This window comes from Hippopotamus amphibius, chromosome 15 (genome assembly GCF_030028045.1).
Source record: "Hippopotamus amphibius kiboko isolate mHipAmp2 chromosome 15, mHipAmp2.hap2, whole genome shotgun sequence".
Classification (NCBI taxonomy): domain Eukaryota; kingdom Metazoa; phylum Chordata; class Mammalia; order Artiodactyla; family Hippopotamidae; genus Hippopotamus; species Hippopotamus amphibius.
This window is the reverse complement of record NC_080200.1, coordinates 1,912,334-1,929,173: the sequence shown is the minus strand read 5'-3', so window position 1 is coordinate 1,929,173 and position 16,840 is coordinate 1,912,334. Positions and strand designations below refer to the sequence as shown.

General features: G+C 62.1%; 1 protein-coding gene across 5 annotated transcripts; it reads left to right on the top strand.

The window, feature by feature from the left end:
* The first annotated feature begins 85 nt into the window (after positions 1-85).
* SGTA (small glutamine rich tetratricopeptide repeat co-chaperone alpha) lies at positions 86-15,629 on the top strand. 5 transcript variants are annotated; one of them, XM_057710193.1, is made up of 12 exons: positions 86-159; positions 7,935-8,071; positions 8,717-8,823; positions 9,009-9,093; positions 10,139-10,238; positions 10,635-10,739; positions 11,475-11,613; positions 12,334-12,396; positions 13,403-13,440; positions 13,931-14,020; positions 14,214-14,336; positions 14,497-15,629. In XM_057710193.1, the coding sequence occupies exons 2-11, from the start codon at positions 7,972-7,974 to the stop codon at positions 14,326-14,328; spliced, it is 942 nt and encodes a 313-aa protein (XP_057566176.1). In that variant the 5' UTR covers positions 86-159; positions 7,935-7,971; the 3' UTR covers positions 14,329-14,336; positions 14,497-15,629. The 5 variants fall into 5 exon arrangements, with proteins under 5 accessions (XP_057566176.1, XP_057566177.1, XP_057566175.1 ...); XM_057710194.1 differs by having other exon boundaries at positions 98-159; positions 7,971-8,071; XM_057710192.1 differs by lacking the exon at positions 86-159 and adding an exon at positions 167-299.
* Positions 15,630-16,840: the final 1,211 nt, after the last annotated feature.

Sequence of the window (16,840 nt, the reverse complement as noted above, 5' to 3'; positions counted from 1 at the left end):
CCCCACGCCAGGCCTCGATAATTGGTGCGCCTGCGCAGAATGAAAGTCAGCGTGCGCCGGCTCTTTCTGCGCAGGCTTCGCGGCTGGGGGGGCGGGACCGGGCGGCGCCGCGGTGCGCAGGCGCAGCCGTCGGTGGGTCCGGGTTCGGCTGCCTAAAAGGTGAGCGCCGGGGGTGGGGCCCGGCGCTGAGCCGGGCGGGCCCGAGGTCCGCGGTTCGGGGCTGCTGGGGTTCCCGGGGCTACGAGGCCCGTAAGAGGACATCGGTCTGGGGCCGGGGTCGCCGCGATCCGCGGGGCGCTGTGAGTGGGCGGCGCGGAGGGGAAACTGAGGCCGGACGGCGTCGGGCAGGCCCTCGCCGGCCCGGGTCTCCCTCCCCCGGACCCCAGGCACGGGAAATGCGGGTTCCGAGGCCCGCGGGTGGACAGCGGGAGGCAAAGCGCCCCGCACGTAGTGAGCGCTGCCTGGGTGTCCGCTGCTTCCCGGAAACACGGTCCATTTGAATCGGGGCCCCCCCGTTCGTGGGGTTCAAGTCGGGACTCCTGTCCCGGCGCCGCCACTCTCCACCTGGGTGACCTTGGCCAGCCCCTTGGCTTCTCGGGGCCTCAGTTTCCTCTTCTGTAAAACGGACGTCGTCACAGTCCCTCCTGGGTTGGGAGGCTTCCCGGGAGGGTTAAAGCGGCAGGGCCCCCAGCGCCACGTGAGAGCTCAGAGGGGTGGGCAGCGGCTAGTCTGATTTCTCGCGGAGGGCCTCTGCCTGTTGTGCTGAAGGCGGGAGAAACCTGGGGTGGAGGACCAGCTCGTCCACCTCTCGCTGGCTGTGTAAGCTTGGGCTCGTCGGTTCCGCTCTCCACCAGCACTTTCCTTCTACTAACAGGGGCTGTAGAAGTACATGCCTCTCACGGTCATTGTGAGGTTAAGTGCACGTGGAACACTCTTTAACGAGGTTCCCGCTTCTTGTCAAGCGCTTCCTAGAGGACAGCTGGTTTTGTTATTAGCGGCCAGGAGATGCGTGTGCGCCCTGCATCCCCGCTGAGTGACGTTCTCATTTTCTTTTGTTTCTCTCTCTCTCTGGTTATTTGTTTTGTCTGCTTTTCCTCTCCCTAGACCAGGGGGCCATGTCTGGGGACATCTGTGGCTGGCACAACCAGGGGTGCTCCTGGCATCAAGTGGGTGGGGGCCAGGGAGGCTGCCCCCCACCCCACAGCACCCAGGACGGCCCCCATGGAGACTGACCTGGTCCCAAGTGTGCACAGTGCCAAAGTCAAATCCTACCCTAGACCAGTGATTCTTTACCAGTGGGCCCCAGAGGGGGCGGAGGGTGTGACCCTCCCCAGGAAATCACCGCGCGAGGTGTTGTGTGCGTGCCCACTTTTTTGGGGTGAGGAAGGGATATTTTGGAGTTTAGGCTCTGGAATTAGCCCGCCCAGGTTCAAAACAGCTGATTTGCGTCTTAGCTGGGTGACCATGAGGGGTGCCCCCATCTCTCTAAGCCTCAATTTTTCGTTCTGTACGATGCGGGTTAAATTAAACTGTAACCAGGGGTCCAAATCCCACTGCAGCCTGTCTTTGTGAATGAGGTTTTGTGGGAACACAGCCCGTTCGATCACATACATGTGATCCGGGAAGCCGCACATCCTCACTCTGACCCTCCTTTTCAGAAAAAGTTTACTGACCCCTGAAATAAACCATTGTATGTACGGCACACAGCTCAGGGCCAGGAAAATCATGGGCGCTTCATGGATTTCATTCAGGGGTTTATCATTCAGTCTTCCTGGAAGGGTGAGTGGTTCTAAATGGGGCTGAGCTCTGCCCTCGATTGAGAGCTGTGGTCTTACTTCTTCCTACCTTTTTTGTTTTTTGCCAAGACGCAACGCTGACCCCGGCGGCCAATGCACAGTGAGGGTGAAAGAGTAAAGGGGACAGTTGGTAGGTAGGCAAGACACAAATCTTGTCATCTTCTCTGCTGATGAGGAAACCAAGACCCAAGAGAAATGACCTCCCAGAGGAACCTGGTCACATGGCTCTGACCACGACAAGAATCCGGGGTGTCCCTGAGTCCGTGTGGACCAAACGCCCCTGAGCACTGGGGCCCCCGGGGGAGGGTGATCTGTCCAGTGGCTCACAGTTGGGTGCGGGGTGGGCAGGCCAGGAAAGAGTTGGAAGGCCCTGTAGGAGATGCTGGACCAGAGGCAGGACTGGTAAAGGAGGAAGAGGGTGTCCAGCTCGGTCTGAGGGGGTGACCTTCCTGCTTGGTGTTGAAGGAGGAGTGAGTGGTTCCCAGGTGCGGCAGGGAAGGTGTTGGTTGCCTTTGACTGGAACGCAGAGGCTTTGGTGAGGGGCCGCATGTGCCCCCTCAGGAGGTTTCAGGGGGGCTGTGGAGGGTTTTTAGTGTGCAGGATATCCTGGCAGCCTCTCAGAGGAAAACAGGGCTGCGATGTGGGGCTCCACCAGGAGCCCGAGGTCCAGCTCTTGGGACAGCCCTTTTCTGGGGACCCAAGGTGCCCTGGGAGGAGGTGCAGAGCAGAGGACCAGCTTGCACACACTGGTGTCGGTGAGAAGAGCTGGATTCGGGGTGGAGGCGGGGCAGGGCACCCCCAGAAAGAGTGGACAGTCTCAGAGGGTGCTCCTTCCCGGGGTCCGGAGCCGCGTCACTTGTTTTCCTGAGTGTCCCCTTTTGCCCCTTCGAATGGTCGGTTCTGGGCAGGGAAATAAAAGGAGTAGAGGCTGGGGTGTTTCTGGATGTTTTGGCCAAGCCGCACAGCATGTGGGATCTTAGTTCTCCAACCAGGGATTGAACCTTGGATTCCCCAGCCCCTTGCACTGGAAGTGCAGAGTCTTCACCACTGGACCGCCAGAGAAGTCCCAAGGCTGGGGTATTTGTTGGTTTGTTTAATACATTTTTATTGGAGTGTAATTGCTTTACAATGTGTTAGTTTCTGCTGTACAACAAAGTGAATCAGCTATATGTATACATATATCCTCATATCCCCTCCCTCTTGAGCCTCCCTCCCACCCTCCCTTGGCTGGGGTATTTTTAATGATAAAATGGAAAGGTGGACGGAGTGCCGGCGGGGGTTCTGAAGACACCAGGAGGAACTGGCACTTGGACCGCGGCCGCAGCTGCACCCCGGGGCCAGCGTCCATCTCCCTGCCAGGCTCGCGCCCACACCCCATGCCTGCAGCCAGCGCCCCGGGCGCCTTCAGAGCCTCACAAAGCCCTCGCTGTCCGTGGAGAGAGCGGCTGCCCTGAGAATTCTGTCCGGCAGCCAAAGCCTGACAAGTCGGGATTGTTCCTGAGACCCCGGTACCCAGTGGCAGTCAAGGAGAAGTGTGTCCTGGCATTCCTAGGCTTTGCAGGGCACGGGAAGGTGGGGAAGGGCCGCAGGCTGTTCTGTGCCCAGCGGGGAGGAGAGATGCAGTCCTCGCGGCCCACCTGTGTCCAACACATGCTGGGTCCCCCTGCAGACCCCCAGTCCCTTTCCTGCAGTCCTGAAACTCCAAGTAGCTACCCCGCAGATGCAGGATTTGCTGGAAGTTTGGCCAGAAAATCTGAGCCGTGCTGACCTTTCTTTCTCCCACTTAGTGTTTATCAGTGATTTTCAGCTGGGGGTGGTTTGGTGACGTCTGGAGACTTTTGTGCTTGTCACCACTGGGTGTCAGGGGCTCCTGGCATCGAGGGGGTGGGGCCAGGGATCTTGCTGCACACCCCCCGGTGCCCAGGACGCCTCCCACAGCGGGTGACCGGGACCCCGTGTCAGCCGTGCCAGTGGGGAGGGGTCCTGCATTCATTATTTGGGAAAAAATTGAGTCCTCCCCCTGCTCACCCTGGACACCAGGATAAATCCCCGGTGGTCAGACAGTGTAAACGAGGAGGGCCCCCAGTGTCTGTGAGTCTCCTCCCCTCCCTCCCTCCCAGGTGTGTACTGAAATGTGAGCAGCAGCACAGGACCTCAGAGGTCACACGGTCATAGAACGTAGTCTCCTGGGGTCCGTGGAATCCCAAACCCTGGGGGTCTCACCCCGAGTGACTCTGCCCCCCACCCCCCACTCCCAGGGGACACTGCTGAGCAGATGCCAGGGAGGCAGATGTTAAACGCCCTACAGGGCCCTGTCCCCACGAATGGAGTGACCTCTGCCCTGCCCCGTGTGGACAGAGCCTGGGGGCAAGCCCCACGTGAGGCACTGGGTTCTCATTAGAGCCTCTGTTACCCCGTTCTGTAGAAGAGGGAAGGAGGGCATCACCAGGGCTCCTTCACACGTGACGCGAGCATCCTGGCGCAGGGCGGGGAGGCGACGTGGAGCTGGCCTCAGGCGGCAATGACTGGACCTAAGGCGCTAAGGCTGCAGCCCCCGTTGTCACCCCAGGGCGACTCCAGGGGCCCTGGTCTTAGCACTTAGTGTGTCAGGTTGGGGCCGGACCCTTGAGAGAATGTCACGTCAGTAGACCAGGCGACATCAGGAAGCAGGAACCCAGGCAGCAGTTGCCGCGGATGAGAGGTTTAGTGGGGTGGGAGGGCCAGTAGCAGCACGTGCAAAGGCCCTGAGGTGCAGTGGGCCGGCGCCCTGGGAAGAACTGAATGTGTGCCAGGAACGGCTGTGACTTCGTCTCAGTTCTCCGCACCCTGACAGTTCCCTCGGAGTCACCCCCCTCCTCGCAGCTCAGTCACGTAAAGATTAGATTCCCCTTCCTTCTACTCTTAAGCAAACGCCTGTCGTCACAGGACCCACATGAGTTCCCTGGGAGGGAAAGCAGATCCCCGCCACGTACACACACACCCCCAGAGCCCAGCGTGAAGCTCAGTGACGCAGCGCCAGCTCCCGTGGGTCTGGCAGGGGGGCCGTGCCCCTAAGTGCTGCCTGGAACACGTCGGGGCTGCGCAGCCCTGTGACCTTACTGTGTCACCTGCCAAGCTGTGACCCCCTCTGGGAGACCCTGGCATCCCTCCATCCAGTTCACCCTTACAGTGATCGAGAAGTCGGGGAGGCGGGGGCAGTGCGTCGGCAAACCTGAAGGCCCAGGCGGTGAATTCTGTGGGCTTCAGGGGCCGTGAGGAAAACCAAGTGTGTTAGGCGGGCACTTCTATAATGTAGGGATGCACAAGACATTCTCAGCTAAACGCAGGGCTGCCAGGTGTGGCCCTCGACCCCTGATTAGAACAGGATATATAAAGGACCAGAGTCCTGGGGTCTCGGAGGTTCACATCCTGAGCGGACCACCTGGGGCTTTTTATATATATATATATATATATATATATATATATATATAAATTTATTTATTTACTGGCTGCGTTGGGTCTTCATTGCTGCGCGCACGCTTTCTCTAGTTGCGGTGAGTGGGGGCTACTCTTTGTTGCAGTGCACAGGCTTCTCATTGCAGTGGCTTCTCTTATTGTGAAGCACGGGCTCTAGGCACGTGGGATCAACAGTTCTGGCTCGCAGGCTCAGTCGTTGTGGTGCACGGGCTTAGTGGCTCGAAGGCACGTGGAATCTTCCCAGCCCAGGGTTCAAACCCGTGTCCCCTGCATTGGCAGGCAGATTCTTAACCACTGCGCCATCAGGGAAGTCCCCCAACTTGGGCTTTGAAAACAAAAGTTTTTCCTAATTACAGTAAACTAGACAGAACGTGAAATTGACGATCTTCACCATTTCTAAGGGCACAATTAAGTGGCATTAAGGACATTCACATTGTTGGGCAACCATCCCCACCCTCCACCTCCAGAACTTTCTCATCTTCGCAAACGGAAACTCTGTCCCCATGAAACACAGGCTCCCTTCCCCCCCCCCCCCCAGGCCCCCGGCCCCACCATCTACTCCCTGTCTCTGTGGATCTACTCCTCTAGGGACCTCCTGGGAGTGGAGTCAGACAGTGTCTGTCCTTCTGTGTCTGGCTTCTCTCCCTGAGCATCACGTCCTCAAGGGTCACCTGTGATATTTGTAGCACGTGTCAGAACCGCCGTCCTTTTTCAGGCTGAGCACGTTTGTTGATCCATCCTCCATCCGTGGACACTGGGTTGTGTCCGCCCTTTGGCTGTGCCGAGTGACGCTGCTCTTTGTCAGGCGCCTGTGAACCCAGGACGTTGTCGGCATTTTGGGCAACGGCTCGCTGGCTCCGCTGGGGAAGGTGACTCACGTTTGGGGGCTTCACTGTCTTCAAAACAAGCGTGTTGTTCTGGCTGGCCTCCCTGTGCCCCTCTGTGTTGCCCTTGTGGTCCTGTGGACCTGGGGCTCTCCCTCTGTCCTCCGGGCTCTGGGGCGTCCTGATCCCAGACCTCCCAGTTGCAGGGATGCTCTTGGGCCAAAGACATTTGCTTGGGAAAGGCTCGTTGTATCCAGAAATGGGGGAGGAAAGCTCATTGCCGTCCCCGTGGAGCTCTCTGGGGATGGCCAGAGTGCCCTGTCCAGCTGTGCCAAACACAGCTGCCTTAACTTCTTCCCTTTCTAAAATCTGAGATGTAATTCACAGACCGTAGAAGTCAGCAGGCTTTATTTATTTTATTTTTTAGAAAAGTATTTTCATTGATCATAAGACTTTAATTAGCAAGCAGCTTGATTATTGGTGGGAACAGAGTTCTTCAAACATGGAAGGCAGTAGACTTTAGTACATTTACAGTGCTGTGTAACCATCACCACTAATTCCAGAACATTCCGTGACCCCAAAAGAAAGAAGCCCCACCCCCTCCCCAGCCCCCGGCAACCACGCACCTGCTCTCTGTGTCTGTGATCTGCCTGTTCTGGACGTTTCCCGTCAATGGAATCGCACCCTGTGAGGCCTTTTGTGTCTGCTTCTCACCTTCTTTAAGTCGTTGATGGATGTAGTTTTCCGCGGACCAGAAGCAGCTCTGAGCGCGGCCAGCGTGCGTGTCTGACTGCGCTCACCCGGAGGCTCCCAGGCGCCGAGGGCGGGCAGCGCCTGGCCTGCTCTCACCAGTGTGCGAAGCCCGGCAGTTATGACTTGCTCTGTCCCGTTGGATTTGCCCGCCGCCAGCCTGTCGTGGGTTAACAGTCACTGGGCCAGCAGGCCGCCCCTCCATTTCCAGGCCACTCAGCCTGTCCACCCCGGCGGGGCACGTTTGGGGGACCAAGAGGCTTCACACGGCGGATCCCAGCCACCCGGTGAACCCTGCGTGGCCTCGGGCAAGCGTGGGGTGCCCTCCGCACCCCCAGAGCCCATGTCCCCTGTGAGTGGAAGGTGGGCCTGTGCAGGGGGCGAGGCTGTGTGTGACGTGCCTCGCACATCACGGCCCACAGGGAGCAGACCCTCCTGCGCTCATTCTCCGCCAGGGTTCTCCCCTCGGCACTGGGGGGGGCCGTCTCCCAGTCGTGACAGCCACAGCCGTCACCAGAGTCCCCTGGTCACACCCGGCCTAGGAAGACAGCAGGTTGTAGAGGAACCCAGAGGAGGCCCTCGGGAGGCCTGGGAGGGGGGCAGTGCCCTCCGGGCCTTCCGTCTGCTCAGGCCCACCGGCTGGTGCTGTCTGACCCTCGTGGGCGGTGCACGCCCCCCGGGTGTTCGGGACTCGGGAGCTGTTGGACGTTCTCTCGTCCTGAGCGTGGAGGAGCAGCAGGTGGGGCTGTGGCCGGCCCTCCGTGTCCCTGTGGAGCCCCGCACACCCCGGTCCAGCCGGTGAGCAGGGATGAGCACCGGCCCCGGGGCCAGCTCACCCTGGGGCTGGAATCGGGCAGGACGGCAGGGCGTTCTGGGCAGCCTCCGTGTCCCCTCTGTGAAATGGGGAGAACTAACATTCCTGCGTCTCTTGTCAGGCAGGTGCAATCAGCCAGGGAGTTAACGCGGTTCCAGTGGGGCAGGGCGGGGGGTGCGTGAGGGGCCTGGGGGCCCTGGAGCAGGAGGCGCGGGGTGGGTGGAGGGGCGGCGAGGAGAAAGGGTCCGGCTGTTCCCGCCATCCTGTCTTCACGCCCTGGACCGCTGTCCACAGATCCTGAAGCCCCAGGCCTGTCTCCTCCCGCCTCAGGATGGATAACAAGAAGCGCCTGGCCTACGCCATCATCCGGTTCCTGCATGACCAGCTCCGGCACGGGGGGCTCTCGTCCGACGCCCAGGAGAGCTTGGAAGGTACGAGCCGGCCACAGCCTCCCCCAGGAACTCGGGTCCCCTGCCCCCTGCTGCCAGCTTCTGTTCCCCCTCCTCTGTGTCCCTCCCCCCACGTGCCTAGAAGCTCCATGGCGTGGGTGCGATAGGCTGGTCGCGGTTCTCTTTCTCAGGTAGGGATGCTGAGCCCCAGGTGAGCGCAGGACCCTCCCCCTCCTCCCTCACTTTAGGCTGGGCCTCCCACGGGTGTTCTGGCAGGGTGCAGTTCCCAGAGGTTCTCCGTCCCCTCTGGTGTGTGTGTGTGTCCCTACCAGTCACAGGAGGGAGAGGGGCCAGGGGTGGGGAGCCCAGGCCTCAACTGGCTGCCAGCCCTCCTGGCAGGAGGTGGCCATTCCACCTTGGCCACGCTGAGACCACGAGGTTCCCCACCCGGGCAGCCCTGGCACGGTGACCCCACAGAGGCTGACATCACCGTCTGAGCCCCGTGGGGCGGGGACAGCGGCTTCCGCCCTCCTCCCGGCATCAGGGCTCAAGCGGCAGGTCTGTCACGCACTGCCCTGTAGGCCGCACGCAGCACCTGATGCGTCCAAGGCCTTGGCAAGCTCACCCGAGAAGGGGCGCGTCAGCTCGGGGTTGGGTTCAGCAGAGCGCACCTTTGTCCCCCGGCAGTCGCCATCCAGTGCCTGGAGACCGCTTTCGGGGTGACAGTGGAGGACAGCGACCTCGCACTCCCCCAGACTCTCCCGGAAATATTTGAAGCGGCCGCCACGGGCAAGGTGAGCCTTGGGCGCCACGGGCCGTGGTTCTGTCTCAGTTCGAGGGCATGAGTTCCCCGCCAGAGCTCCGCCGTCCTCAGACACCCCCTGGCTGGTGGGAGCAGGGGGAAGGGTGCTGGGCTTGGGGGAGGAGGTGGGAGGTTGTCCGCTGCCCCTCAGACAGCTCCTCTTGGCTTTGGACCCAGGAGATGCCGCCAGATCTGAGGAGCCCCCAGCGAACCCCGCCATCAGAGGAGGACTCGGCTGAGGCAGAACGCCTCAAAACCGAAGGTAAGGAACGCCCTGCACACCTGGCCGCCACGTGCTGCGGGGGGGCGGATGGGAGGAGGCCGGCTGGGCCCGGGCTCTGGACCGGGTGGCAAACAGCCTTTGGAGACGGGCCGGGGGGCTTTTACACGGATGCAAAGATGTAGCAAAATCAGACCCTCGACAGGGAGGGATTAAATGGTGAGGCCACTGCAGAGGGCAGTCCGACAGCTTCCCAAGCGGTTAGAGTGACCCCGTGACCCAGCAGTTCCACCCTGGGGTGTGCCCAGGAGGGGCGCAAACACGCGTCCCCAAAGGTGCTCGTGCATGCGTGCTCACAGCAGCACAGAGCCCAGCAGCCAAGGGGTGGAAACTGCCCAGATGTCCGTCAGCTGCGAGGGATACACACACGTGGCCCTCCACCCCCGGGAGCGTCACGCGGCCACGCAAAGGGGAGAAGCCCTGACGCGCACGCTCACGTGGAGGGACCCTGAGAACACAATGCTTAGTGAGAGAAGCAGACACAGGACACACGGGGTGTCATTCCATGGATGGGAAACGTCCAGAACAGGCAGCTCCACAGACACGGAGCGAGGATGCATGGTCATCGGGGCCGGGGGGGTAACAGCTAACGGGGGTGGTGCTTATTTCGGTTGATGGAATGTTCTGGAATTAGTGCTGATGGTCGGACCACTCTGAATATACTAAAAACCGCTGAATTATACTCTGTTAAAGGGTGAGTTTCACGGTACGTGGATTCCATCTTGTTAAAACTAGGCTGTTTCTGAAGGAAGGAGCGAAAGTGACGGTATGTGAGGCTTAGGTTCCCAGTACCACGGCCAGGGCGGTGACAGCTGCCACCACGGAGCGCTGGCTGGGTCAGGTCCTGCGCTGGATGCAGACCCGCCTCCTGCTTCCACCACCACCCCAGCCTGTGCCTGAGCAGTGCCTCCTGGGCCCCGAAATCTTGTACCGTCATGTGGAAGCCAGGCGAGCCGAGAACGCCATCTCAGACCTCCAGGGCCCGGCGGGGACAGCCGGGCGTACGTTCTCTTCCCTTTCTCATCAGGAAACGAACAGATGAAAGTAGAAAACTTTGAGGCCGCCGTGCACTTCTACGGGAAAGCCATCGAGCTGAACCCTGCCAACGCCGTCTACTTCTGTAACAGGTACGGCCGGGGCTGGGGGGCCTGGGCGGGCTGAGCGGGGTCCCCAAGGGACCGGGAGGGGCGGTCCATCTGTGGGCTAGCGATGGCTCAGCCGCTCTCCCAAGTAACGAGCCCGTGCCTGGTGGCAGCCAGGTGTGCGCCAGTGTCAGCGGTGCCAGCTGCCGTGCCCCTCTGCCCCCTCAGCCTCGGTTTCCCCGGCGAACAGGGCGGCACCCAGACTGCCGCATCCTCCCCAGCAGCTCACCCAGCGCAGGCGCCCAGGCCAACTCGGCCTCCCACCCTTGGCAACCCCGCCTCCGCCCACCTAACAGACGGGAGTGGGGGCCGCCCGCGCTGGCTTCTCAGCAGCGAGTGAGGAAGCCGCTCCCCCCGACTGCCCTGCCTTGCCTCCCGCAGAGCCGCGGCCTACAGCAAACTGGGGAACTACGCAGGGGCAGTGCAGGACTGCGAGCGCGCCATCTGCATAGACCCATCCTACAGCAAGGCCTACGGAAGGATGGGGTGAGTGCTGCCCGCCCGCCCTGTGGCGCAGCGTCTCTTCCACACCCACTGCAGCTGCGGCTCAGCCAGCGTCCAGCGCTGCCGGGCTCAGCGCGGGGCCCGTGGGACAAGGCCCCCGCCCCACGGGGCTGCCCCACCTCACACGTCCGTCCCAAGCCCAGGCCGTCCCCTGAGCCTCTGACCCACGAGCTCTGCGTCCGGGTTCCCATGACTGCCTCCTCGGGCCCAGTGATTCCCTCAGAGGCTCGCAGAGCTCACTTGGGTTCCCTGGCTTATTGTAAAGGATGCAGATGGAGCGGCGCCGTGGGTGAGGGCGGGGAGGTCCCGAGGCAGAGCTTCTGCTTCCGTGGGGTTCAGGATGCACCCCCACCCAGCACGCGGGGCGGTCACCAGGGGCGGCAGGTTTTATAACCCATCTCTAGCGCCTCCCTCGCAGGAGGTAAGGGGTCGGCTGTTTGGTTTCGGGGCCTGCAGCCCAGCCCGAGGCTTCCTGGAGGCCCGCCTCATTAGCATAAGCAGGTCTCATTAGCATAAACTCCGGTGTGGTCCAGGGGCACGCCTGGGTTTCAGCTCTGCCTGAGCAGGGAGGAGGGGCTCGACCACCCCTGCCCCACGCGCTCCCAGCCTCTGGTGCCACCCCTGCACGTGACGAGAGGTGGTGACCCCGCATGGGCTGGGCTGGGGGCGGGCGGCAGCCTCCCGGGCCCTCCCCCACGCCTGCCGCCCCTCCTGCAGCCTGGCGCTGTCCAGCCTCAACAAGCACACGGAGGCGGTGGCCTACTACAGGAAGGCCCTGGAGCTGGACCCCGACAACGAGACCTACAAGTCCAACCTCAAGGTGGCGGAGCTGCGGCTGAGAGAGGCACCCAGCCCGGTGAGTCCCCCCAGGGACCGGCCGTGGGGCAGGCGGCGCGGGGCCGAGGGCTGGGCCTGGCCTGTGTGTGCAGACTCTCTGGTGCGGGTGGCGCGGCTTGTGTTGAACCGGGTCCTGTCCTGAGAGACGAGGCTTATCCTCGCGGACACACACACCCCCCCCCCCCCCCCCCCCCCCCCCCGCCCCGCAACCGCAGAAACGGGAGGGGGCGCAGCACACAGGGAAGCCCCAGCGCGGGAGGGGGCAGAGGGATGGGGTGTGGGCGGAGCCTGGGGGTGGATCCCCCAGGAAGGAGCGGCAGGCAGGCGAGCAGGCTCAGGATGGGCCAGTGTGCATGGTCCCGGGGTGACGAGGCCGGGGGGACGGCGGCCCCGGCTGTGGGATGCCCGTGCCGGAGGGCTTGGGGTGCAGCCCTGCACTGGCTGGTGTGCGTGTGAAAGGTGCGCTCCTGGGCGAGCTGGTTACTGTCTCTAGGGATTGGCCACCCCTGGGAGGGGCCCCCCTCCACGGTCAGCACACCGTGCTCGTCCCGGCAGACCCACACCGTGGTGCCACCCTTTTACGGAGCACCCTCTGACCGCAGGGCCTAGCTGCCCGGGGTCGCTAGGACGCCCAGGGTTCCAGATGGGCCCCACACAGGATCTTAGCCCTCAGCTCCCAGGGCCCGCCGTCCAGGCCCTCTGTGCACACACCACTGACCAGGGCTCTTCTCACTTGCAGACGGGAGGCGTCGGCAGCTTCGACATCGCAGGCCTGCTGAACAACCCCAGCTTCATGAGCATGGTAACGGCCCCCGCCCGCCGCGGACAGCGGGCACTGTGGGGCGTAGAGCAGCCTCCCCGCCCCGCCCGCAGTCAGGACAGCCGTGGGTGTCTCGGGGTGGCGGTGGGATTGCATTGCCCCTGTAAGGCCCCTCAGTATTGAGCACAGAGGACAGACTGAACCCGCCTCTCCCAGCTGAATAACTTAGGGAATCTCCACCCCCGCCCCTCCAGCCTGGGCTCCCCCCACGGTGTGGCCACGGTGACTGCAAAGTGGCCATACCTGCTCCCCAAGGTGCAGACAAGACACCACAGGGCGCAGGGCACAGGGACCCACAGAGAACGGGCTGACTACCGTCTGGTCCAGAGGCACGTGTTCTGCACCAGGGCGTCCCCTGGGAGCAGGTGCCCAGCGTGTCCAGCACACGCCAGTCTGCCCCCGGGTGGTCTCACTGGTCCTCAGGCCGCACCACTGGCTCAAGGGGCCTCAGGGTCTCAGACCGTCAGGGAGAGAGGAGCCCGGAGCCCCCACTGTCAGAGAAACCTCCCCACCTGCACAAGGAGCGTCTGGCCCCCCACGTCTTAGCTGGGCCGGCACTCTCGTCCAGGGTCGGGCTGGGCACAAAGCCGCCTGGCAGGGGGTAGTGGCCTAACAGTGGCCAGTCCTTTGGCCTCGTCCATTGGGGTCGGTGGTCACAGCTCCCGAGGCTTTGTGCGGTGCTGTCAGCACCCAGCCGTGCCCGGTGATCCCACGACCATGGCCCGAGACAGCCACACAGGGCAGTGGGCAGGCTGAGGCTGGCTGGCAGCCCTCTTTGGCACTTTACGGAAAGAGCCACGGCCTGGAAGGCACCTCCCCAGCTTCTGTTCGTGTGTGTGTCTTTTTTTGTTGTTGTTTTTTGTTTTGGCCATATCGTGTGGTTTGTGGGATCTTAGTTCCCCGATCAGGAATTGAACCCGTGCTCCCTATTGTGGACAAAATGCATTTGGGAGCTTGCTTTTTCTGACAAATCTGTCCTTTTCTTCAGGCATCAAACCTCATGAACAATCCCCAAGTTCAACAGCTGTAAGTGACCACCTTTCTCCTTTGGGTCTTGCGGTTAAAATGTACGGTTTTAGCCATTTTGAGGTTTACGCTTCTGTGGCATTAAGTACACCTTACGATGTCCTGTAGCTGTGGCCACTGTCTAGTTCCAGACATTGATCACCCCAGAAAGAAACCCCGTTCCCGACAGCACCCTCCCCAGCCCCCAACCACCAGAAACCCGCTGTGCTGGACGGTCCCCGTCAATGGTCTCAGACACTGTTGCCTTCTGTGTCACCGGCATCGCACGGTGTCCCTAGGGGACAGCACTGCCCCGTTGAGAATCACTGCCTTTAAGGGGGAAATGGACGTTGCTGGGAAAGCTGATGAAATGGACAGGCTACCGTCCTAAAGGTGCTCCAGGGACGGGCTTGGGCCCCTCAGACGACTGCTGCCTGCAGAGGGGGAGGGTCGGGCGGTGCTGCAGAGGGAGGGGGCTGAGCCGTCCGCGAGTCCAGGGCTCTCTTTGCAGCATGTCTGGCATGATTTCGGGCGGCCACAACCCCTTGGGGACTCCCGGCACCAGCCCCTCGCAGAATGACCTGGCCAGCCTCATCCAGGCGTGAGTGGACCTGCTGGGCGGGGCTCCTGAGCCGGGTGGGGCAGGGCACCCCACCCCGAGGCAAAGGGTCCTGCTCTGTAGGTCCTGCATCAAGGGAGCGGCGCCCCTGCCCTCGAGGGGCAGGTGAGGTGGGAGGCAACGGGGCCGGGGCCCTGGGCCCGGCTGAGCCCGGGTGCGCCTCCCCTCCCCGCAGGGGCCAGCAGTTCGCTCAGCAGATGCAGCAGCAGAACCCAGAGTTGATAGAACAGCTCCGAAGTCAGATCCGGAGTCGGACCCCCAGCGCCAGCAACGACGACCAGCAGGAATGACCACCCCAGTGAGTCCCGCGGCGGCTGGGGGCGGTCCCTGCGTCACGGAGGCCTGGCGGGGGCGTCCCGGGGCATCGGGCCCGTTGCCAGGTGTTTCTACCCGAATCCCAGTCCCCCTCCCCCGCCCGGTCCCGCTCAGGTGGCCTGTTTGTCCCCCCAGCCCCCCAGCGCCATCGGATCCTTCCCCGCCGACCGGAAGCCTTCTCGCGTTTTTCCGTCTCCTCCCATTGGACCGCCCACGAGAGAAAAAGAAACGACCTGCATGTTAGGACGGATTTTCATTATTTTTATGTTTTTGCCCCCGCCCTCCCCTCCCTTTATGTTCTCTCTCACGGCCCTCATACCCTTTTGGAAACAGAGCCAGCAAGCTGTGAGCGCAGACCAGCACCACCTCCCCCCCCCCCCCCCAGCCCCGAAAACCCACTCACTCCAGTGTTTTCTAGAATATTCCGGGGTGGGCGGAGTATGCCGGTGACAAGCGGCCTGTGGGGCTGCCGTGGCCCCCAAGCCCCTCCCGCAGCCCCGCCCCCTCGGTCTGTCTTCAGGGGCTTCCCCAGCCCCCGAGAAGCCGCTTTCTGAGTCGACCTTGGCCGCCCCGGCCGCCCCCTGCTCGGACGAGCTCACTGCCAGCCGCCCGGCCCTCGGACCCGGGTTCTCGCACGAGGAGCAGCGGCTGCAGGTTCCCGGGGCCGGTCCCTCCCGGCGCCCCGTCTCCCTGCGCCCCCGGAGCGGGCGGCCTGGGGGCGCGGGACCGTGTCTGGGACTCTCTTCCAGGCGCGCGTGTGGATGGGCGCGGGTCTGCTCTCGATGCCCTCTTCCCAGGGCTCAGGACCGACAGGCCGCGAGGGGCGCCGCCACCAGCTTCGACCTGGCCCCCCCCCCAGCCCGTCCCAGCCCGGCCCTGTGTCCCGGCCACCGCCCTCCTGCCCACTGGGCGTCCCGCTGGCCCGGCGCCCCTGCGTCCCCAGCGGACGCTCCTCCCCTTGGGGGTGGGGCTGCAGGGGCCCTGGTGCCACCCGCCTTGGCCTGAGATTGCCGGGCAGCCGCCGTGGGTGTCCCGGCGGTCGGGCAGGGCAGGGAGGAGAGGCCGGTTGGCGACTGGAGGGCCGGAGGCCCCCGGGCGGTGTCGGGGCCGCGTGCGAGGTGACCCAGTACCGTGCGTGTAGGTGACTAGTAGGGAGACGGCTGCCAGCCCCCCGCAGTCTGGCACACGTCCGGCGACATGTGCCCTGACTCTTGCGTGCTAGCCATGGTGACAAGCGTAACATAACGTGTGGGGAATAAATAGACATCGTGACCTCTGCCCGCCTCCGTGTCGACCTCTCAGCGCCGCCGCGCCCCGCTCCCTGCCCCCTGCCCCAGCTTCCAGGAGCCCCCAGCCTGGCCCCCGTGCGTGCGGCGCACCTTGGAACCACTGAAACGGGTGGTGTATGCGTTTCCCGCCGCCCCTGAGACAGTCCCGCAAATTGATTGGCTTTTAACCACACAGACCATCTCAGCCCTGGAGGCCAGACGTTGAGGGGGGTGGGGGGACCCACCGTGTGGGCGGGGCTCCAGGGAAGAATCGCTCCCTGCCTGTCCCAGCGTCTAGAGGCTACCATGTATGCTGTAGGCGAAAGACGGCATCAGGGCCTGCGCTCAGCTCCCCCCCTCCCCGCCACTGGGCTATGGAAACACCTTTGGACCACCGCCTTCAGCTGTGGCTTCCGGGGGGTTGTACTTCCAGACCGTTACCTGATCTCGGCTGCCGTGTCCTGCAGAGGAGCCGGTGAGGAAGGCTGGTCCCGCCAGCCCCGAGTTCCCAATCTGTTTCCACAGGAGTTAATGCAGTAAACTGGCATTATTGTCACTCCAGCTACCTGCCTGAGGAAATGGTTCCTTTTTAAAAATTGAGATATAATTCCCATGACATAGAATTTGCCGTTTAAAAATGTACAGAGACTTCCCTGGTGGTCCAGTGGCTAAGACTTTGCGCTCCCAGTGCAGGGTCCCGAGTTCCATCCCTGATCAGGGAACTAGATCCCATGTGCAGCAACTGAAATCCCGTGAATACCAAAACTAAAAACCCAGTGCAGCCAAAATAAATAAATATGTATATATATATTTTAAAGATATACAATTCGGTGATATTTAGTACATTCACCATGTTGTGCCACCATCAGCTCTGTCTAAACCCCCAGAAGCCCCGTCCCCATCCGCAGTCACCCCCACCCCCTCCCCAGCGCCTGACACCAGGAACCCACTCTCTGTCTGTGGATCTGACCCTTCTGGACGTTTCCCATCAATGGAATCACACGCTGTGTGTCCTTCTGTGTCTGCTTCTCTCACTGAGCATCGTGTTCTCAGGGTCCATCCATGTTATGTCATGTATGAAAATTTCATTCCTTTTCATGGCCTAATAACATAGGAACTGGTTCTTAACCCTGACATTTTAATCATTGATGGAGCTGTAGAAGAACTACCCATAAAAATAAAACGTTAGTATAATGTTACAACTGCGAACTTCTCCCCT